This window comes from Felis catus, chromosome D1 (assembly GCF_018350175.1).
Source record: "Felis catus isolate Fca126 chromosome D1, F.catus_Fca126_mat1.0, whole genome shotgun sequence".
NCBI lineage: Eukaryota > Metazoa > Chordata > Mammalia > Carnivora > Felidae > Felis > Felis catus.
In genome coordinates this window covers 71,455,342-71,479,232 of record NC_058377.1, presented here as the reverse complement: position 1 = coordinate 71,479,232, position 23,891 = coordinate 71,455,342, and the positions used below count along the sequence as shown (strand labels likewise).

At 44.1% G+C, this 23,891-nt stretch overlaps 1 protein-coding gene across 2 annotated transcripts in view; it reads right to left on the bottom strand.

Annotated features, from left to right (window-relative positions):
- INSC (INSC spindle orientation adaptor protein) overlaps window positions 1–23,891 on the bottom strand; it is a 127,428-nt gene that overhangs the window by 45,256 nt on the left and 58,281 nt on the right. For both annotated transcript variants that reach the window (XM_011286732.4, XM_045039004.1), the window contains exons 3-6: window positions 22,367–22,712; window positions 21,355–21,407; window positions 19,707–19,830; window positions 4,720–4,833 (exon numbers count right to left, since the gene is read on the bottom strand). In XM_011286732.4, coding sequence (XP_011285034.1) covers window positions 4,720–4,833; window positions 19,707–19,830; window positions 21,355–21,407; window positions 22,367–22,712 — 637 coding nt within the window. The remainder of the gene's footprint in view (window positions 1–4,719; window positions 4,834–19,706; window positions 19,831–21,354; window positions 21,408–22,366; window positions 22,713–23,891) is intronic.

Here is a 23,891-nt window from a genome sequence, read left to right as displayed (position 1 = left end):
AGGTTCTAGAAGCAAGTCTGAGGCAAGTGAAGGGAACTGAAGCCTAGTGCCCTGTGCAGGCTCTCCGTCTGCCAGAAAACACCATTACTTCTCAGATCCTTCCAACCACCATGGCAGGCACTCAAAAAAGGACTTTTATTTATATCAATACTAGAATTTATACTCATTTTGTGAGGGAAAAAAAAGCAAGCCAGATGGGTGAAATCATTCACCCAAATCTACATCATCCATGTTTTCCCTTCTTTACTCTAGTTTGCAAGAAAAAAAAAAAAAAACACAAAAAAAACCTTCAGCAACAAACACCCTAGCTGAGTGTGAGCGCGTACTTGTTTTGTGACAGCTGGGCATGGAAACACCTTTAACTTGTGGAACTTCACCGCAGTCTGGGAGGACTTCTGGGAAGAATCCAGGGGTAAGGTGAGGCACTCATCCTAACTGGCCATATTTATTCTATAGAAATCACTGGAGCCACCATGGCTCTTAGATCCCAAAGCAGATTCACCAGGCGCCCAGCAAATCTGTGGCAACACCACCGTGGATGTCCAGAGCAGGAGAAGTTGGACACCCTACATTTGGCTTTGCCCTGTTTCCTCCATCATCCCCTTCCCCGAGGCCTGCAAGGGTGCCTGGGGATGGCAGCAGTAAAGAACTTGTGAAGATTGATCTGAACTTGGCCCTGAGGGCACTCGCCTTTAACCTCACCACCCCTGGCTCTAACTAAACCCGTTACGCTCTGTTCCCCAAACTGAAAAAAATGTAAGAAGCTGAGTCCAGCAAAATACCATGCACTGTCAGATTTCTGAGAACTCTTTCAACAAAAAATGTACCGAGCACCAGGCACTGTTTCATGTTCTGGGGGCGCAGCTGTGACTGACAGCGCAGATAATGAATGAGCAACTAGAAGAAGCCACAGCGATGACTTCTAGGGCCCAGCACAGACTCGCTGCAACAAGTCCTCCCAAATCTGCCCTTCCCAGCGTCCCACCAAGATCAGCCTGGCAGCCTTCTTCATTCTAAGAGTTTTGCTGCTTATCACTGCAGGCACCAAGATGAGTTTGTAAATTCTGACATTTTACAATCAGCTGAGAGCGTTCTTTAACTTCCGTATTCCTACTTCCTGTTGGGGTGGTTCATTTGGTGGGAAACGGGCATATCATATATGGCTGATAAATTCATCCACGCAGCCAAAAACTATTCATGGTGCAGTATATGTCAGACGCTGGGCTAAGCACTGATCAAGACTGCCTTGGTCCATATTGAACTCAGGCTCTGGCAGCCAAGGAGTCATGGGGGCTGTGGAAGGGTCAAAGAGAATCACTCTGATGTTAAACACACATCACTCCTCTGATGAAGACACAATCTATTGTGCAGCAAGACACTTACCCCCTCTGACTTCCTGCTTCACCATCCTTTATCCCTGTCTTCCTACTTTCTCACGGTCTCTGGGACATCTGATGAGGGTTCCACATAAAGACCTTACTCAGAGTCACTAAGTAAAATCAAATTAGTGTTTAAGGTAAGAAGAAACAGAAGTCCTAAGTTCTCCCCAGCCAGCCAGGCTGGTTATTATTGACCTCCCTCCAGATATAAGTTATTTATACACATATATGTGCTTATGTATGTAGGTACATTTATATATGTGTATTCACATATGTATATTTATATTTTTATGCGTGTGTTTATATTTAATCATATATAGTATAAAATATTTATATGTATGATGATAGAGATGCTAAGTGACAGATAGATACATTGATAGATATGATAGATAGATGGACAGGTAGGTAGGTATTTACATCTGGAGCAGACAACAAAGAAATGGTACCAAAGAAGGCCAGACTGAGAGCCAGGATCAATGTGGCAGCCTTCCTTTGGCTGGGGAGGCACTGAACTCAGCATAACTATATTTAAGCCCCAGTACCCATTTGCATTGGGTTCTCATTACATGGTTTGCCAAGCCTGTGAAAAATAGCTTTCTTTGCATTTTTAGCTACTGGGAAATCTCAAGGGAAGAAATGCTGAATCCAGACTGAGGGGATTCTGGTTCAAATCCTGACTTTGCTGCGGGTTAACTTCGGCACAGAACAGGGTCACGGCAGCTACACAACCAAGCTGTTGGGGGAACAACTGAGTTCATGTATGTGAGAGGGCCTCACCCAGGTGAGGGTCAGTCTATGGAAAGCTTCCTGGTTAGAAGAATGTCTCAAACCTTCATAAAAGGTATCCCAAGGGTTGGAATACATGGAAGGGAGAGGACGAAGGAGGCTCCAGAGGAAGGTACATGGAATAGTTGTGTGGACCACCCTGAAAACCTCTCAAGGACCCAAGAACAGCACTCGTCTTAGAGTAGAGCTGGGAATCGCCTGAGCTAGCAGAATTGCACTGTTGGCTAGAGCTTGTTTAATTTTATAGAAAGCTATGGGCTCAAAGCCAATGCGTATAATGGTATCTATTATTCAGACAGACTTGGGATAAGCTGTCATAAAGCTGAGGAGGCTACTTGTGGGATGTAGGCTAGTGATGGGGGAAATAATAGAAGAGCAGGATAATTGTGACATAGCACTAGGGAGTTTGCTCTGCTCTGCGCTCAAGAAGGGATGGGGCTTACTACTACCATCACAGGGAGGGCTGGGCTTGTTCTTTGGTCTTCAAAGGAACCCAAGAGGCTGAGAAGGCAGACCTCAGACAGATGAAGGGCCCAAAGACAGACCACACTGGGCCCTGAGGAGGTAGGTGGGGCAGGCCACTTCGAGGCCCAGATTTGCCCCAAATTTGTCACAGTGTTGGGCACACTACCTGAGCATCAACAGTGAGGATGCTGTGTAGAGTGCACCAGGGGCTCCCAGCTCCTGTGTCACTGTCAGGACTAGAAACTCAGACATGGTGACTCCACTGGAGGAACCAGTCTCACCCTCTTCCAGGCTGGGAAGATGGGAGTCATCACTGAATCTTCTCTTTGCTTCAGCCTTCTGTCTACTCTCTCCCAAGGACTCGAGACACAAGAAGATTGAGATGAAGATTCTGGAGGCAGAACATCTAGTTAAAATCCCAGCTCTGCACTTAATGTGCATGACCTCGGACACGTTATTTACCTTCTCTCTGATCCTCTGTTCCCTCATCTCAAAAATGGGAATTATAATTACAACACATCATCAGATCACTGAGAGGATCAGATGGGATAATGAATGAAAAGCTTAGCACAATGCTTGGAGAGAAGGAAGGATGCAGAAAATAACAAAGGTTGTAGAAGGCAGAGAGAAGGGCAGAGGAAGGAACAGGAGGAGAAGAAGGAGAAAGAGGAGGAGGGTTGCTAAGAGGCAGTTCAGAATAGTAAGCAAGAGCATAGCCTTTGCTGCCAAGCAGGCAGTTTCAAATTCCAGTTCCCTCACTTACTAGCTGTGTGACTTTTAGAGCTCCCTAGCGATTCTAACATGCATCAGGATTGAGAACTTCTGAGTCACTCTTTGGCCCAAGAATCTAAAGGGCCAGGATGAAACCAGAAGTCACCACTGTGGGCTTTGGGACCATGAGCTCTGAAGTAAATAAACTTGGGCTCTAATTCTGACTCCACTCTTGATCAGTTGTGTGAACTTGAGTAAGTCCCTTAAACCATTTCCTCAATTATGGATGAGAACAACTTGATACCAACTTCCTAGGATGGTTTTGTGATTTAAAGCAAATAATGTCTGAACGACATTAAGCACAGTGGACGGCAAGACAGCAACGCTCAAATGTTACCTGTTGCGGTTATATGCGACTTACTGCTCCCCTAAGCAGGGTTGACAAGCATTTACCCTCCTCTTCCAGATTTCTTTTTTTTTCTTTTTTTTCAATATGTGAAGTTTATTGTCAAATTGTTTTCCATACTCCTCTTCCAGATTTCTTTAAGGGCTTAGGTGAGTGATTCTGAGAGTGGCCATGCCTCAGGACTACCTGTAGCGCTCATTAAAATGTGGATTCTCAGGTCTCATCCCAGGACTTCAGTAAATTTAAGTGGGGGCAAAAGGATCTGTGTTTTCCAAAATCCCCTGAGGGATTGTGAGACAGAGGCAAGACTGGGGACCACTGAACCACAGCATCTTCCTGTGGCTGGCATCATACATCTCCTGAAAGACATAACTTTGTGTCCAGTTAGACCACTAGTTCTATCTCCATGGCAATGTCATTTTTCAAGTTAAAAAAAAAATGAGCAAAAATGAAATAGAAGACCCTGGTGAGAGCCTAGGATCATCAATTGCCTGTATTTACCCTAAGTGTCTGCACACCAAGCGTAGGGGCAAATTACCACGAAGCTGGTGAATTAGAACTCCCATTGTAATTGATGAAAACCACTGTTACCCTCAATTTTGTCTTCTCATGTGGTACTGCAGTGGCTGCAGGTATTTGGGGGATTCATCAAGAATCTGAGTTGGGGGATATATTTTGTTTGGGTTTGGTGAGATATGCAGAGATGAGAAAGGAGGGTTGATATACCTAACAGATACCACATTAAGAGGAGTATAGGGATGAGACCCTGGGGGCACTGCTTTCTTCTCAAGAGGGAGCTGAGATCAGAGGGTCTAACCACTATTAAAGATGGAGACACCAAGGCCTTAAGAGGGGACGTGACTCTTTCAAGATCATACAGCCAACAACTTCTGGAGCCAGCTATTCCCACCAAACTAGCTCCCTCCCACTCTCCCCAAGCCTGTCACTTTGGCCTCTAACCGTGAAGCTCACCTTGGCGATGATGCGGCACAAGGGAGCCCCTTCCTGGGTCAGGCTGAACAGGTTCCCTGTGGTGGATTCCGTGGTGTAGATATTGTCTGAGGCATTGATTTTTCTCACCAGTGCCTAAGAAAAGATAGCAAAGTCTGATGGTTACTCACTTCATCTATCCTCCACTAATCTTCCTTAATGGAATACCAATGGATCCATGCTCCTAAAAGCCCCCTAGAAATTATAATCCTGCCCCATTCACAGTCCCAGTATGGGGGTGGTGAGGTTCTAGCTTTGGGAAAGACATGAGCCTATATGAGGTCTGAACTACATTTCAGAAATACGGGATAATTTCAAACCCCTGGGGCATCGACAACAAATGCGCCCCGTTCCAATCGACAGAAAATCAGCTCTCAGTACTGATGGTCTCAACAAGTACTGCTTTGTTGTTCTCCTGGCTTCGAATGAAGACAGAAACCAGCAGTTAAATTCAACCCTAAAGTTGAAAACCAAGGGGTTGCTACTGCTATGACCAAAGAATTGGTTTGTTTGGGATGACTGATAGCCAACGGGTGGGTATCCAGCTGGGTAATGGGTTCAGGGGGTTGAGTCAAGAGAAGTAGCCTCCAACAAAACAAAATAAAACAAAACAAAACAAAACAAAACAAAAAAGAGAGAAGTAGTCTACAGTAGCTTACTCCTTGGGAGGACATTTGCATTGTATAGCCAGGCCAAAATAGCAATACTGGGATTCCTGTCTAAGAGTGGGTAACTCAGGAATGTCACCCCGCTCCAAGCTGAGGGAACTAAGGTTTGTGGTAAGGAGGCTAGAAGTGACTGGACCTAGGACCCAGGGAGGACCAGGAAGAAAAGCAAATGGAAAATTCATCAACAAATGAGACATAAAGATTAGTTTAGCTTATTTCTGGGAAAAAGCTTTTTCACGTATCTTGAAACTACTTCATAATCAGCCATTTGCTTTGAAGCATATGATTCATTGATTATAAATGATTCCTACCTGCTAATTAATTCTAGTTGCTGGAGTTTCTCCTGGGAGATGTGGAGACAGTGATTCGGAAGACTTGCCCTGGGGGTGCTTCATGCAAGAAAGTCACACCTCCAGAGCTGGGGGCTCTGAGCAGTTGCTATGTTATTTTAAAATATCAAAATGGATTTGTTTTTTAATTAAACCCACCATTACGGGAAAAAAAAACACTTAAAAGGAAATAGACTTGAGTTCTAGTGCCAGATTGCCTTTTTTAACACGTTACGTTGATGAGGAAGTGTGCCTGAGGTTGAAAGCAGGGACTCTAGAGTCAAACTGCCCTGGGTGCAAATCCTGGTTCTGCCATGGTGTCCGGGTGCCCCAGAGCAAGGAATGTAGCCCTTCTGTGATTCAGTTTTCATCTTTGTAAAACAGGGTGGAATTTACAGCGTCCATCTCTTAAGGTGGCTATACCCATTTATTAAGGTAGCCAATATACAGGGGCTCCTGGGTGGCTCAGTCGGTTGAGTGTCGGACTTCAGCTCAGGTCAGGATCTCACAGTTCATGAGTTCAAGCCCAGCATTAGGCTCTGTGCTGACAGCTCAGAGCCTGGAGACTGCTTCAGATTCTATATCTCCCTCTCTCTCTGCCCCTCCCCTGTTCATGTTCTGTCTCTGTCTCTGTCTCTCAAAAATAAATAAACATTAAAAAAAATTTTTTTAATAAAAGAAAAGGTAGCCAATATATAAATAAAGGACTTCTAAAGGTACTCGGCACATGGAAGCAAAATAAAATTGTCAGCGGTTACCATTTTGTGATCTTGGGCGACAGAGAAAAAAAAAAAAACCCTAGGCCTCAGTTTCCCCATTTGTAAAATGATTAAAATTAAGTGTGTTTAAGGCTCAAGGTAAATGACTCTCTTTTTCTCTTTATTCAAACTCATAAAATACTTCACACATACAATAAACTAATTCTCTACAGAGAGCAGTCTAAGATTAAGTGCGTATTTAATCAAGCAACATTAAATGTAAAAATTATTCCCTAAGGTTTGATAGATGCCTCTTATAAGATATTCAACAAAAGGTAAAATTAATAACCAAGATTTGTTACTGCAAGTCTCTGTAATGAACGTCCTTCTTAGAATCCTCCCCCATCATACCGTAAGCACTTACGTAAGTCATATTAATGCTCACATGAAAACACCGATTTCATATACTGGGGGCTTGTACCTAAATCATAATTACTCAGTGTTCCTGATTAGTGTTTGCACTTCAAGCAAATTAGCATGACGTTAAACAATTCAACCCAATGTCTTTTGCAATCATCTGCTAACACTAGACCATTTACGCCTGAGAATAATTTCTTGCTAATGTCTCTACGCACGTATACCGTAATTATGCCTCAGATTATCTCAGTGAATCAGCTCTCTGACAATGAAAAGTTGTAATCATCCTTTTCATAAAGATAAATTTGGAAAAATTTGAGATCAAAGGCCCCACTGAAATCGTCACAGTATGTCAGAGCTGAAGGACCCTCAGCAAGTCTTGTCCAACCCTCATTTCACTTGAGGAAACAGAGACATAAGAAATCTGACCAAGGTCAAGCATGTGATATGTGGTGGAGTTAGTTGGACCTGAAATCCTGCGAATCTGACTTCCTGTTTTCCAAGTTCAGTGAATCCATCTCCTTCAAAGTCGGCAGGACCTCACCTGGACCAGCAAAGATAGAAGTCTCAAGACAAGGAGAATATTTGGCCTCATTAGCAACTCTCACCAGATTGGAGAGTGGTTCTCCATCCTGGGTCCCGTTAGCATCTGCAGCTCTCCACCCTGGGGGAGCCAGACCTCCTGCTGCAGGGGGCAGAGCTGACTGAGAGCCCCAGCTGCTGTCCCTCTGGATCCACCCTTGTGTCCTTGTTGAGGCCATACCTCCCTGAGCTACTCCCAGCTGTGACAGAGCAGAGCAGGGGCACTACTGCAGCCCGTGGCCATTAGAGGGGACTCCTTTGGCCCGAAAGTTCCACGTCTCTTCCTATTCGAGTCTTCCTTCCACCTTTTATTTCTGTGTTCAGACCTGCAACATGGTTTTCCATGCCTGCCCCACTTCCTCCCTTTCATCCTTCACAGGCATCTATCATATCCTATCTTGGTGTCAGCTTCAAACTAACACAGTTTCTAAAATCAAGATTTTTTTCAGGCAATCAAGGAGAAACTGAAGACATGTCAAAAGTATGCTTCACCCTGTATCATAAGAAGAGTGGCAGAAAAGAGACAAAATAATGGAGCAAAGATTGATGAGACTGAATGACAGAAATAGTTTTTTTAAAGACAGACTAGGCAGAGAAGAAAAAAAAAACACCACACACACACACACACACACACACACACACACACACACCCTGAATCTTGAAGACCAGGAAAAAGGGATAAAGAAGGGTTAAGGAAATGTACACAATCTAGCTTCTCTAAATAAGGAATTCAAAAAGGAAACAGTATTTTTGTTTCTCAGGCAGTGACTGCAGACCCGTGAAATTGATCAGGAGAGATAAACTCTCATACATCAGCCTGGAATAAGTTCCTCAGAGGGAGCCAGGAAAATACAGTGAAGCCTCTGTGTAAAGCTTCAGATAGAGAACCCATAGTTGGACATAGTTAGGGCAGCCCAGCCATGCAAAGAAATGACATAAATGTGGGCTGATGTGACAGGGTGTGGCAGATTAAACATGACCACAAATTCTTTGCTACTCCTCCCATAGAGACGTGAGCTCCAATTCCCTCCTGCCACCACCACCTTTTAAATCTGGGCTGGCCTCAATGACTTGCTTGACAAATAAAAGCCAGCACTTGATGGAAGTAATGTTTCAGGACGTCCAAGGCTAGGTCATGGGAAACCTTGAAGCTACCACCCAGGATTCTTGTAACATTCTTTTCAGAGTCCTGAGTTACCATGTAAGAAGTTTTGTAACTCTGAGACTGTCATGCTGGAGAAACCATGTGTAGGATCCCTGATCAATAATCTCAGTAGACACCAGCTTTCCAGTCATCCCCTCCAAGGCACTCTACATGTCATGAAGTCTTCTAAGACTCTCCAAACCATCTGCCACCTGAACAACACCAAATGACCTCTGTTGATGCCATATGGAACAGAATAATCACTCATCCAGGCTCTGCCCACATTCTTGGCCCTTCAGATTACAAGATATAATAAAAATGGTTATTATTTGGGTTGTTATACTTGTTATACACTAACAGAGTTCTGGAAAACAGGAAAGGACTACAGAGAACAGCATGAAATATCTAAAGGATTGCTAGATAAATTTCTAGGTGAAAGGTTTTGAAAATGCAAATCTAGCATTGCCTATGTCCTAAAAGAACGTATTGGAGAAATGCATGAATCAGGCCCTGAGGAAAGGCACAGAAAGACCGGACATACTAAAGAGGAGATAGACAAAGCTATAACTGAATACAGGCTTGGATTAGCTATTGTTCTGATAGGAAAATATCTCCTAGGTAGGAATATACATTGTGGGGAGGCAAATGTGGATAAGATCTTTTAGAATTGGAGGTTTGGGGCAAATATAGACTTTAATTGATTTAATTTCTCTCAATAAGGGAAATGCCAAATCTAGAAGAGTTTTCTTGAAAAACAAAAGAATGGGCCAGAAAGGAAAGAAAGTCAAAGTGATAAAGTTGCTCAAACCCAGCAACTAGTGCTCATGCTAGGAGTTAGATAAGGAAAGATACCAACATGGGAAGCAGGGTAAACAGTCAGAAATTCAGCTGAGTCTCCCTGAAAGGAGTAGGAGATAAATGAAAGGAAAGAGAATACTGGAGGCATAGTTCATTAATGCAAAAGAAAGATGTAGCAGAAAGAAATGCTACTCGAGGTCAACCTACTCAAAAGGTATGGAAAGACTGTGTTCTGAGGAGCACGTGTCACAGGGACTGGTCCTCTCGAAGCCTATAAGGATCCAGTCTTCATGAGCATCCTTAGAAGACAGGGGTCTTACAACCTAAGCAATTCTCCATCAAGAGGCAGGGACAACAGCCAACATGATATAGAACTAGAGTGTCTGTGCATTCTAGGGCAGTCTTTATTTTCTTATTTATCCCGAAAGGAATTTTGAAAAATCTATGACCCCTCACACATTTTCAATTTGACAGGGACAATTTTTCATCATAAGTTTCAAGAACAAAGTTGGAAAGGGTGTAATTTCCAGCAGATTGTAGATAATGACATAAAATAAAAGCATTGCATCTTTTAGACATATTCAACGAAACTTAAATACAATGTAACTTGATACCAACATCATCATCCACTTAAAAATGTACGAATAATCTCTTCCTTCAACATTGTGAACATTTCACATCTTTTCTTTTCATCCTTAAATGTATGTTCCCATTCCAACCCCCCCCCCTCAGAATTTCATCTTCTTGTAACACATTTGAGTTTCAAAGTGTTTTATTGATTACCCTTGTCATATTTATCACTGAAATTTGAAAAGTCATTTTAATGGGGCACCTGTGTGGCTCATTCGGTTAAAGCGTCCGACTTCGGCTCAGGTCATGATCTCCCAGTTCATGGGTTCGAGCCCCGTGTTGGGCTCTGTGCTGACAGCTCAGAGCCTGGAGCCTGATTCAGATTCTGTGTCTCCCTCTCTGTCTGCCCCTCCCGTGCTGACGCTCTGTCTCTCTAAATAAATAAATAAATAAATAAACAAACAAACAAACAAACATTGAAATGTCATTTTACTTCCTGTGACTATAAGGTCCTAAGTGTTTAAAAATACTCTCTTCTGGGTTGAGTTACTGTTACAATTAGTATCAGTACAATTGGTCAACACAACATAGATTACTAATTTTGATAACTATACATAATAAAGATGAAAATTTTATTATAAACATAGGTCTTAATGAGATAAATGAGGCTTTGTATCCTTTTTAGGCTTTCTCAGTAACTCATGTAGACATTATTGAATATTGACCTAATGCATGTTTTTATTTAATTTATTTTGTGTGGTTTATTTAAGATTATTTATTTATTTTGAGAGAGAGAGAGTGAGGGTGAGCAGGGGAAGGGCAGAGAGAGGGGGAGAGAATCCCAAGCAGGGTCCTTGCTGTCAGCATGGAGCCCAGTGCTTTCAGAGTTCAAACTCATGAACCATGAGACAATGACCTGAGCCGAATTCAAGAGCCAGACGCTCAACTAAGACACCCAGGTGCTCCAATGCATATTTTTAGATGTAAACCTGAAAAATTTTGTTCCATAAATCCATAGAGACAAATGGGAGGAGTTTTTATAGCCATGCTGCTTGACCCTTTGAGTACACTCTGAATTGTGCAATCACATGGTGATCCATCATCAAACACTATCTTTTTAATTTTTTTTTAATGTTTATTTCTTTTTGAGAGAGACAGAGACAGAATGCAAGTGGGTGAGGAACAGAAAGAGAGGGAGACACAGAATCCGAAGTAGGCTCCAGGCTCCGAGCTGTCAGCCCTGAGCCCAACATGGGGCTCAAACCCACAAATCGATGAGATCATGACCGGAGCTGAAGTCGGACACTCAACCAACTGAGCCACCCAGGCACCCCATCAGACACTATTTTTAATGATCTTCCAGCTGATAAATCCTCTCAATTGGTAGAAGAAAAGAAATGGAAACCACTTGACTTGCAAAAGCAATTGCTACCCAATCATTAGAGTTGCCCATTCACTATCTCAATTTCTGGGAAGAATTCCAAAAGTACTTTATCAAGACTTATCAAATAATTATTAATTATACCCATTGCTCTTTTACTTGGAATACCTTTGGTTATCCAAATTATGCAGACGGGATTAGGAAAATCAAAATATTATTACTTTCTTTGCCAATACAATTTTTTTTTAAATTTTTTCAACGTTTTTAATTTATTTTGGGGACAGAGAGAGACAGAGCATGAACGGGGGAGGGGCAGAGAGAGAGGGAGACAAAGAATCGGAAACAGGCTCCAGGCTCCGAGCCATCAGCCCAGAGCCCGATGCGGGGCTCGAACTCACGGACCGCGAGATCGTGACCTGGCTGAAGTCGGACGCTTAACCGACTGCGCCACCCAGGCGCCCCATGCCAATACAATTTTTAATAAAATATTTGTGTGTGTTTCAAATATGTTTTATCAAAACCTTGAATCTACAGCTTTTGCTTGTTGAATTTATGGAAAACACCCACCCTAAAACCTAATTGGCAAAGACAGTTCTTTCAGCCAAGACAATCAGTCAAGACAATTTTTCTCAATACAGAACTGACTTCATTTTTATTTTTTATTTAAAAACAAAAATTTTAACGTTTATTCATTTTTTGAGAGACAGAGCGTGAATGGAGGAGGGCAAGAGAGAGAGGGAGACACAGAATCTCAAGCAAGCTCCAGGCTCTGAAATGACAGCACAGAGCCCAATGCGGGGCTCGAACGCCCGGACCGTGAGATCATGACCTGAACTGAAGTCAGACGCCCAACCGACTGAGCCACTCAGGTGCCTCCTAACTTCATTTTTGATTACGAAATGCTTTGATATGTGTTTCAAGAAATGCCCCAAAATGCACTGACAAATAATTATACAAATCACTCTCTAAGGGAAAATGTTAAAACTGTCAATATTAAAATAATAGCTAAAATAAAATTTGATTTATTAGTATATGTTTACTAAACTTTTTTTTTTAATTTTTTTTTTCAACGTTTATTTATTTTTGGGACAGAGAGAGACAGAGCATGAACGGGGGAGGGGCAGAGAGAGAGGGAGACACAGAATCGGAAACAGGCTCCAGCTCTGAGCCATCAGCCCAGAGCCTGACGCGGGGCTCGAACTCACGGACCACATCGTGACCTGGCTGAAGTCGGACGCTTAACCGACTGCGCCACCCAGGCGCCCCTGTTTACTAAACTTTTAATAATGCAAAGTAACAGGCAGATAACATTGCAAATTTATTATAAATCTAGGAATGTGAAAAAAGGCATTGTATTCTTTCAGTAAATAGGTGGATATATGTATTCAAATTTGGTGTTCATTGTAAGGAGTAATTCAAATTTGAGAATAAAAATATCAGAAATCATTTGATTATTTTTAGTAGCTCTCACGATCAGACTTCCCTACATATTTAAAGAAGGAAAAAGGTATTTACTGCTTAAATCTAATTAGTCCAGCTGCTAGCAATTAATTTTATATTTTGCTAACAAGAAGTGGAAATTAGTATAAATATTTCATAAAATGTGTTGACAAAATAGGCTTGAACTGCTTTCTTAAATAATGTACTCCGAATCTGAAAAAAAAAATCATGTAAAACTTGGATCTGTGGATTTTATACAATATATCTTGCAAAATGTTGTCATTCTCAAAAGTATTCCAGCTACATTTAAAAGAATCATTATCGGGGTGCCCAGGTGGTTCAACAGGTGAAGCATCTGACTTTGACTCAGGTCATGATCTCACAGTTCGGGAGTTCAAGGTCCACGTCAGGCTCTGTGCTGGCAGCTCAGAGCCTGGAGCATGCTTTGGATTCCGTATCTCCCTCTCTCCTCCCCTCCCCAACTCGTGCTCTCTCTCTCTCAAACATGAATAAACATTAAAAAAAAAAAAAAGAATCATTATCATTAACCTTTAGAATCTTCGGGTCTTCAAAGATGTTTTTCTCTGCGATGAATGACATAACCTAGGTTTGAGTGTGAGATATAGTTGAAGGGAATTGCTTGCATTTAAATATGTGCCCCAAAAGCCATTTTGAGTGTTTGATTTGTCTTACCAGTTCTCTCTTTACTTTGTCAAAGGAAAATGTCCCTCAAGAGCCATGCACAATTTGGAAGTAAATAGAGATGGAAGAAATATGATAAATTTAAATCTTTCAAAACCACCCCTCCAACACACACATATAAGCACACACAGGTACACACACACACGCACACACACACACACACACACACACACTACCATTCTACTATATATCCCCACAGTGGGGACACACAATTTCTGGGGTGTCAGGGTGGCCCAGTTGGTTAAGCATCGGACTCTTGGTTTGGGCTCAGGTCATGATTTCACTGTTTGTGGGACTGAGCCCCACATCGGGCTCCGCACTGACAGTGTGGAGCCTGCTTAGGATTCTCTCTCTTTCCCGCTCTCTCTGCCCCACTCTTGCGCGCGCGCTCTCTCTCTCTCTTCTCAAAATAAATATATGAACTTTAAAATAACACACACACACACACACACACACACACACAATTTCTAATGCCTTTCTCAACAGAAATATGTAAGAAAAATCACAGAAATAATTCACAGAGGCCTATGGGTCTGTGGTTCAGGGATGAAGGTTTCTTCTTTGGTCTCCCCAATCCTCCAAAGTTTTACACAGCAGGGCAATGCACTATAAGATTTGGGATGGGGGTTGGGGGAATGTGGCCTTCTTTTGGAAAGTAATAGAAGGGATGTTAGAAACTGTGTATTATTGAGAGGATAATTTTTAGGAAAGAAATAAAAATTGGAGATCTAGAAATTGATTCCGTTAAAAGTATATGTGTTTGCATTTCTCCTAGAAAATCTTTGGGAACCTGGAGAATACAGTGTCTTTAAAGTGGTTTGAAGACATGTAGCCAAAGTCACTTCAAGCAGCCCAAATCAATGTAGCCTGGGGTGGCAGAAACGGTGTTTAGGGGGGGCGGCTAGAAATTAAGAAATGTTGAAAATGCTGAATGGGAAAGTGTGCAAACCAAGCAAGTCGTTGGAAAAGGATTATAAATGCCTGACTTTGCAGGAAGAAGTAAATGTATCAAATGCCCTCCTATGAAAAAGGAGACATTTTTCTCCCATATGTGGTAAACATCATGTCACAGTTAACCTATGGTAGATGATTTCCCCCAGTGAATATATGATCACAAAGCCTTGTGGACGATGGACAACTGAATTAAACGGACATCCTACCCATGGATGCCGTCAAGATGGTGTCTGTTCCCCACCCTCTTCCGTTCAACTGCAGATAAGTTAAGGCCTTCAGCAACCCTAAGACAGAGTCCCAGCATGAAATGTTGCCTGGAATTCCTGCCTAATGGATTGAGGATTGGCCTGTTTTCACTTTCTGTGAATGCAGGGGTAATGCTGTGATACTATTGTGTATCCATACTCTTTCAAGTATGGTTGGGAAAGACCAGTACAAATTGAGAAGCCTAGAAGGAACCCCTCTCAAAGCTGGAGAGACAGCCTGGACTGTAGCTTCCCAAGGTAACATGACCACACGCACACTGGGATGAGACCCTTCTGACTAAGATGAGCAGAAGAAGAAAATTGAAGAGAATTCTATTAACCTAAGTATTTGGGACTTGGAATTTTTCCTACAGGAAAAGACTGGGGTTTTTTTTCTTTAATTTTATTTTCTCCCACAGAACTCAATAATGAAACAGACTATTTCTCTAAATTTTGTACATCTTTGTACATTTTTGTACATTTTGTACATTTTTCTCATCTGGAAAGTACAGATGATCTTTATGTTACCATTTAGGTGCACTGCAGCCTCTGGTTATCTATATTGGACAACATATATGCGAGAAACTGAAGAGTAGGAAATGGAACAGGAAAGCAAATTTTGAGCTTTAGTTATAAAACCTCCTTAGAGATAATTTATTAAATGTAATATCATGAGTCATTTCCAAGCCTTCTGGGAGCAGAGTCTAAATGTCCCACTGTGATTCCAGAAGGATCTGTGAAGAGGTAGGGGTTGTTATTTGCAGAATGACTTCATGAAGGTGGGAAAGAACTTCCCCACTGGCAGCTGACCTCCTCCCCCAAGGGGCTCAGGCACACTCTTGCCTGACCACAGCCCCCAATAGATAAGGCCAATAGCACAGTAGGGCAAGAACTGTGACAGTACTTGGTCCCCACTCCTACTGTCCTCTGTGCAGGGATTTCAGTGACACGCCTCTGCTGGCTTCACTCCCTACCTCCCTGTGTCATCCTCCTGAGAGGGTAGGGATGAGTTCATGAGTTTGGAAGAAGGAACTGAGTGTGCTAAGCTTAGCCCCTGTCTCTTTTCTCTTAGGGAGTATCCCTCAGGTCTGAGCTCTGTCACAAGGTAGGTGCTTGTCCTTCAGGTGAGGCCTGAGGTTGACCAGCTGTGCCTAGGACAGGGAGGGGAAATTTAGCTGTGAGATAAAGTTTTAACTAGTTTGCTTAGCCACAGAGCCAAAGCTACATTCCCTAATCAGTTTTATTAGAATAAAGGTGCTATTTTAAACTAAAATCAAAAGTAATTGATGGAATGAAAAGATAAATGAATATAACATCTACCCACATGAAGCTGAGTCAAGGACTCAAAGGTACAGGTGAGAGTCAATTTATTCAATAGAGAGTCCCTTAGAAGTCATTTTAAAGTAAATCAATTTTTATAAGTTAAGTCTTCTCTTACCTCCCACATAGCTAATCCTTTATTCCCAGATAGATTAATCATCAATGTTCATTAATTTCCTATTGGTGCCTCCTGACATTTAAGCCTTAAATTTTTCCATACTCACCAAGTAGTTAAATTATCTTAACAAACAATTCGTTAGGTGACTGGGGGCGGGCTCTTTAGCAAAGCATGCTGTGAGCTCTTAAGGGAGAGCAAGTCTTTCGTGAATAAAGCAGTTGACTTAGTCAGAAGAGTGCCACCGATTACTCATGGGCTGTCTCATTTCACCCTCACAACAAGCCACTTACAGGTGGGGAGATGAAGTAACTTGCCCAAGTTGTCATATCCAGTAAGTAGCACTGTCAGGATCTGAACCTTGATATGCCTCCAAACCCCCCACTCAGTCCACTATCCCACAACACCGACATTCATAGAAATCCATACTACCAAGATTGGAAGAAGTCTTGCAAACACTTGTCTACTGCTGATGTCCTCCAGGGGCATGACTTTTCTTGTCTCAGGAATGGGAGTTCCTAAGGTGGCCTCTTCCATTGCAGGGCAGAGTTATTATTCCCCAATTCCTTTTTACATAGAATGTCCTATAGATTTGGCCTGCTGGCCTAGGGTCCTTTTTCCTTTCAGGTCCCCAAAACACAGGACTGTGGAGGGAGCAGAGTGCCCATCCTTAGATTAAACATCCTCTCCTCCTCCAACTATTTCCCACATATCTTGATCTTCAGCCTGGCCCCCATCCTTTTAGAAGTCTCCTCGGAGCCCAATCATTGCCAGTGATACATCTGGGGTCTGGAATTGGACACAACATTCCAGGATGCAGGAGACCAGTGCAGAGTCGTGTGCTAGATTATCACTGCCCTCCTTGTAAGCATTGTTCTATCATGTATTATTTCTGTGTGTGATGGGGGTAGGGGTGGGGGCCAGGAAGAGCTCTGTTCCTCTGCTCGAGAGCCTCCACAGTACAAACGATGCTTTTACCAAATTGCACTTCCTGAAACGCCAGCATCCCAGAGTAAGTGAACAAGTGCTTTAAGAATAAAAAAGATTTGGGGTGCCTGGGTGGCTCAGTCGGTTAAGCGTCCGACTTCGGCTCAGGTCATGATCTCACGGTTCATGGGTTCAAACCCCGCATCGGGCTCTGTGCTGACAGCTCGGCGCCTGGAGCCTACTTCAGATTCTGTCTCCCTCTCTCTCTGCCCCTCCCCTGCTCGTGCTGTCTCTCTCTGTGTCTCAAAAATAAATAAATGGAAAAAAAAATTTTTTTAAAGAATAAAAAAGATTTGTTGCGTCCACATAAGTTTGGAATATACTGCTTCATATCCATTCATTAATAAATCCTTATTGAGGGCCTACTGGATAAGAGGTACTATTCTCGTCACTAGATGTATATCCATGAACAAAACAAACCCAAATCTCTGTCTATGGAAGCTACAGATCAGACAAGAAATACCATGAATGTGTGAGGACCTTTTAGAAGACTTCCTCAATCTAAGGACATAGGCTTAATTCCCTTTATGTCAAGACACCCCCAATATAGGATCCTGCTATAATTATTAACGTCCTAGGGAACCGTATTGGGTCACAAATTTGAGAAACACACTCTTATACCACTGAACACAAATCACCTTGCCTTCAGCCAGTGTATCTCCTTATGTCACTACTGTCCTGTATGGGAACATTCTAATGTAAAAAGAAGCTAAAGATCAGCCAAAAAATATTATAAGCACAGCAAGCCCAACCCATAGGAGGGCTCAGAGGACCCCACAGAGCATGTGAGGAGGAAAAGGGGCTTATCAGGAAGCTAACAAATATGCAGAGGAATGCAGGACAGATGAGGAGAGGGAAGCCAGTGAGGGACCGAATTCTGAGAGAGGAGCTGTGGATTGGGCTCAGCTCGCAGGCAAAAAGCATCAGTAACCCAGGTAGTCAGACCTGGGGATGGGCAGGATTTAGCCATGGAAGCAGAAGGACCAGATTAGGAATTCCACTGCAAACAAGATCAGGATGAGGAAAAAACCAGAACGGACCCAGCACCCCCAGGAAATCAGCTACATAGTACAAAAGGTCCAGGTTCCTGACAGCCCAGGGAGCTCCCCCCAGGATTCTGACACCAGACCACAGAAAAGACACCCTCCCCCTTTGCCTCCTGGTAGAATGACTGCTTCCAAACCCCCCTGGCTACCTTTTACACTCCAACATAACTCTTCAATTTTAGCCCTTTTCTTTAACCCTGGTACTGCCAGGCAAAAGGGCACAAAAGTAGCAAAAAAGGCATCATAGGCACCTGCAGCCCTGCTCAAAAATTCCTCCAGGCTCCTCTCCTCCCCACTACGACCTTCCATATCCTCGCTCATCGCTCCCTTGACGTTTTCACCCACTTTGGCCCCATGTTCCCATGTTCCACAGGGTCCCTCTGGAACTCGAGAACTCAGTTTGGAATGCCGGCCCCAGCTGGCACCACCATCTGCCCCTGTACGTGACGGTCAGCATCTGCACATCGACTTCAAGCGTCAGCCCCAGCACCCCATCTTTCCCCTCATCCCAGGCTCCTCGGACAGAGTGGCCTTTGCAGACTCTCTGGGTTGGGAGGGTCAGAATGCCTGGGGCCAGCTCCTCTGACCAGCAGGTGAGCCAGGTTGGAAGAACCTGTACCCTGTGCAAAATGAGCCAGACACACAGGAGAGAGAAAAAGGAAGCCTCTGGGCTCCGTAGAGAGGCTGAGTTTAGAGAGAAGCTGATATGGGAAGGGACTTGCTATTTGTGGAAGGCTTTTATTTGGTGGTGGGAAAAGAATGGCAAATATGTAACACAATATTTCTGTAACTATAAATAACATGTAAATACCTTTCATAATGAAAACCGTATGCAATCTGCTTTTCTGGGAGACTTTTACAATAGGAAAAGGCAAGAGAGGGAAATAACATATATTTAACTCACACTATGTGCTAAGCTCTTTCCATATGTCATTTGCTTAATCCTCTCCTTTCACTTCTGACGGGGTTGGGGGGGGTCACTTTATATATGAAGGAAATGAGGACTTTTAGAGGTTCAGGAACTTGGCCAAGGTCTCACTGTGAACCACAGTTTGCACGTAGGTCTGTCTGATTCCAAAGCCCTCGTTTTTCTAGAATCAAGCAGGAGCCTGACTAAAGGTAGGGGCTGGACTATATGACCTTTCCAGATTCTCTTCTATTTCCAGGACGTCTGCAATTGGCTAATTCCCTGCAGGTGCCCTAAGTCTTTCAGGACAATATGCATCCATATTGTGTACTGTGGGCAATAACCACACAGGGAAGATTTAAGGTGGTAGGAACAATACTGAAAGGGCAGCTGGGAAATGCCAGCTTCTGCCACAGCCTTGCTGTGTGACCTTGGGTAAGTCTCTTCCCTCTCTGGGCACCAGTTTTCACATCTGGAACATGCAGATTTGGGCTAACTGGGGAAGCTTCAAGCTCTGACAGTCCTGTCTGCTAGGTGCTGGAGTTCACTTTGGTGGTCTGAAGAGGGTGTCCTCCAAGATAGGGCCCAGTGCCTCACCCCCCTCCACTCCCGCCCCTACAGGCTACATACACGAGTGCCCCTCCCCACAGCCCAGCTTGCACTGACCTGTACCTCCCGGGTCAGGGCCAGCTCCAGCAGCTGGCCAAAGTGCTGGCCCAGTGTGCTCAAGGTTTCACTCACACAGGCCTTCATCGACTTCAGGACGTGCTCATTCTCCACCTGGAGGCACCTGGGGAAAAGAAACCATGGAGTGGACCACTGGAAGGGGCAGGTATTCAGCTCAGAGCCATTGCAGAAGTCAGATCTGGGCCTGTCGCAGGCCTGGTGGTAATGTGAGTAACCTAGGAAGAACTCATCAGCTCCAGGGGAGCCAGAGATGGAATATTCAATAGCTTGCTTGTACTCTGGCCGCCTCGTGTTCAGAGAAGTGCTGGCCAGAAATGGGACCTAACAGTCCATGTTCCTAGGAAGAAAGGCCATCAGAAAGTGATCAAATCCATACCTCTGAGCTTCTCCTTGAGAGGAGTGAGCCCAGGGCTCACTTTCAAAGTGTATGGCAATACCTGTGACCTTTAAAAAGTGGCTATCTCAGGGCACCTCAGTGGCTCAGTTGGTTGAGCATCTGACTTTAGCTCAGGTCAGGATCTCACAGTTCATGAGTTCAAGCCCAGCATTAGGCTCTGTGCTGACAGCTCAGAGCCTGGAGCCTGCTTCGGATTCTGCGTCCCCCTCTCTTTCTGCCTCTCCCCCTACTCATGCTCTGTCTGCCTCTCTCTCTCAAAAATAAATAAACATTAAAAAAAAAATTTAATGGCTGTCTAGGGGCACCTGGGTGGCTCAGTCAGTTGAGCCTCCTTCTCTTGGTTTCAGCACAAGTCATGATTCCAGGGTCATGGGATCGAGCCCCTTGTCCAGTTCCAAGTTGAGCATTGCACCTGCTTGGGATTCTTTTTTTCTCTCCCGCCCTCTGCCCCACTCCCCCTCTTTCGCACTTGCTCTCTCTCTCTCTCTCTCAAATTAAAAAACCAACCAAAAAAAAAAGTTAAAAATTTTCTCCCCAGGCAAGAAGAATATGGGGTGGATCAGGTTTAAATTTACCCCTGTTGGCCTGAGAATGTTCCACTGGAAGGGCAAAGACCCCCTGGGGGTGCTGGGGGATGCCAAGCCCTATGTTTCTCTTGCAGGGCATGGGTTGGAAAAAGTAAGGGAGACTGTTAACATACACCTGGGTGTGTATACATGTGAGGCTGAGTGTCTGTATGTGTCTGAGTGTAAACGTATATATGTTTATGTGTGTGAGATACAGAGAAAAGAGTGTGAGTGTATTTCTGTGAACGCACAAGTGTGTGTTTATATATCTGTGTATGGGCAGGTACGTGTCTGTGAAATCCTTGTCTGTGTGTATGTGAGTACAGGGTGTGAGTGTTTGCTTTCACCTGGCCTTGACTTTGGGGGTAGAGTGGGGGCTTCCCAAAGCTATGGGAAACCTTTTCCTTTTTCTTTTTTACCAGCCCTCAATAATCCTCTTACTTTCTATGCCTGGGCCTCTCTCTTCTTCTACATTCTCCTTGGACCTTAAAATGGGCAGAAAATCCCAAGGGAGTCTTTCAAGGTTGTTGATAAGCGTCAGCAAAAGGAAACTCTCAGACCACCATCAGGCCTTCCCACTTTCACTCTCCCTCTGGAAGAAGATGCCAGCCCCTTCCTGTGCCTGAAGGCAGGCTGTCCAGTCTTACCCAGCTTCCAGATTTACCTCTCTGTGACCGCTGAGAGCTCTGAGCATTTCTCCATTAGCAGTTTCTCAATCTGTAGAAGAAATAGACCAAGTTTACTCAATTCAACAAGCATTGGTTGAAGATCAACAACTATATGGGGCCTTCTGGGGTATAAAGATGAAGAATCAAATCATCTGATTTTGCAAATAGATACATAAACTGTAACACAGTGTCGTATGGATGGCAAAAGACACCATCATCAGCTGTTTGAGAGCTCAAAACAGAAAACAAGCACTTAGTTAACGCTGGGGGATCTAAGAAGCTTCAGAGAGGAAGGGACATTTGAGCTGGGCTTCAAAGGATGAATAGAAGTTTACTATCTGTAAAGTGGGACAAGGAAAAGGGTAAAGCACTAAGATGGGAAGTGAAAGCCAGAGGGGGATTTTCAATGGTTCACTATGGGCTTGGAAAAGATTCAACATCAGAGGGTTTGGAATCAGAAAAACCTAGACTGAATTCTTCTTACACCACTCACTGCGTAACTCTGGGCAAAGTACTTAGGATTTCTGGGTTTGTTTCCTCATGTATAAAGTGAGGACAATAATACTAATATTTTTCATCAACTATTTTAATGCATTAGTCCTCACAACACAACTATGAAAAAAAATACTATTATTATACTCATTAGGGTGATGGAACTGGGGCACAGAGAAGGTAAGTAACTTGCAAAGGTCACACAGCAGGGCTGATATTTGAACCCAGACAGTCTGACATTCAAGTGGGTATACTGAACCACTGTATGGCTTCTCACAGTGGTTATGTCTGCTTCTCATGCAGTACAGGTTAAATGAGACGTGTGCAAAAACACCTAGCTCGATGCCTAGTGCATGGTAGGTACTCAGTAAAGGTCCTCACTCTCTTCCCTGATTTTTGGAAGGAGGAGGAGGCCCTGGAGCAGGAAAAGTTCAAACTCCACACACTTCACACCCACTCTTCTAGAAGGTACCTCCCTTCCAAGTGCCCGCGCACGCCCAGCCCCGGGCAGCTGACCTGGCCCATCTCCTGTGAGGAGCTCCTGCTGACAGCGCTGTACTCGCTGACCATGGAGCGGGCATGGCAAGTCAGACGCACACTCATGCTGTGGACGCGTGCCCAGCGGTCCTGGGCCAGCTTCTGCCCGATCCTGCGCAGCTCAGTGCTGATGACCCAGCCCCTCTTGAGAAGCAGCTGCAGGGGGTCTCCGGGGCCAGGGCCGCCGGCCAGGATGAGGTCACTCTGTGCATCTTCCTCCAGGCTGATGGGCTTCGCCTGCAGGACGCACATGCACTCACACTCGGTCATGAGCTTCAGGTCCTCCATCCAGCGCTGGACCGAGTCCACCTGCATCAGGTGCAGCCTGCAGCCGGGAACAGCGCCACGATGGCTGTCAACACTCCACGATTTCCAAAGGTTTCCGTTTCAGGCCATCTGGTGTTGACTAAACATCTACTCTACGCTCATCACTGTTTCTTGTGTTCACTTACCTTAACCCCTCTTATTTTCCATTATCTCCAATTTGCAGATAATAAGACAGGCACAGAAGTCTGGGGAGCAGATGACCAGACAAACAACAGGCAATGAAGTCTGGCACAGTAGCAGATGATATTTACAATAAGAAGAAAATGGAGGGGCGCCTGGGTGGCTCAGTCGGTTAAGCGTCTGACTCCTGATTTCAACTTAGGTCATTATCTCTCGGTCCGTGAGTTCACGACCCATGTCAGGCTCTGAAGAGCCTGCTTGGGATTCTTTTTTTTTTTTTTTTTAATTTTTTTTTTCAACGTTTATTTATTTTTGGGACAGAGAGAGACAGAGCATGAACGGGGGAGGGGCAGAGAGAGAGGGAGACACAGAATCGGAAACAGGCTCCAGGCTCTGAGCCATCAGCCCAGAGCCCGACGCGGGGCTCGAACTCCCGGACCGTGAGATCGTGACCTGGCTGAAGTCGGACGCTTAACCGACTGTGCCACCCAGGCGCCCCGAGCCTGCTTGGGATTCTCTTTCTCCCTCTCTCTATCTGCCCCTCCCCTGCTCTCTCTCTCTCTCTCTCTCTCTCTCTCTTTCTCTCTCAAAATAAATAAATAAACTTTTAAAAAAAGAAGAAGAAGCAAATGGAAATAGCCTACCTATCAAATATTGGTTATGTTGTTACGTAAGCTATTGTGCAGCTACACGGCTATCTAGATGGTATGCGCTTATTGAAAATAATGCTTTCAAAGGGTGCCCCAAAACTAACATGATTAGAAAGGGGATAGAGAAGCTGGACAAACATACGATCATTGTGTTCTAGAGATAGAGGATGGAAGCAACCTGACAGAAGAGCTTCTAAGAGGCAAGGAATGAACTAGTCACTCACTCACTGACGCATTCACTCCACAAACACTTCAGCGGACAGCTATTATTTCTGTCCTTCTAGCAACCTTCCTCCTCCTTCTGTCAATAACAAAGGCAAGTTACACTGCTGCCTCCTGGTGAGACAGCCCAGGCTTCAGCTGTTCTTTCCTCCCAAACATAGGGGTTATGAGCTGCTGAATCACAG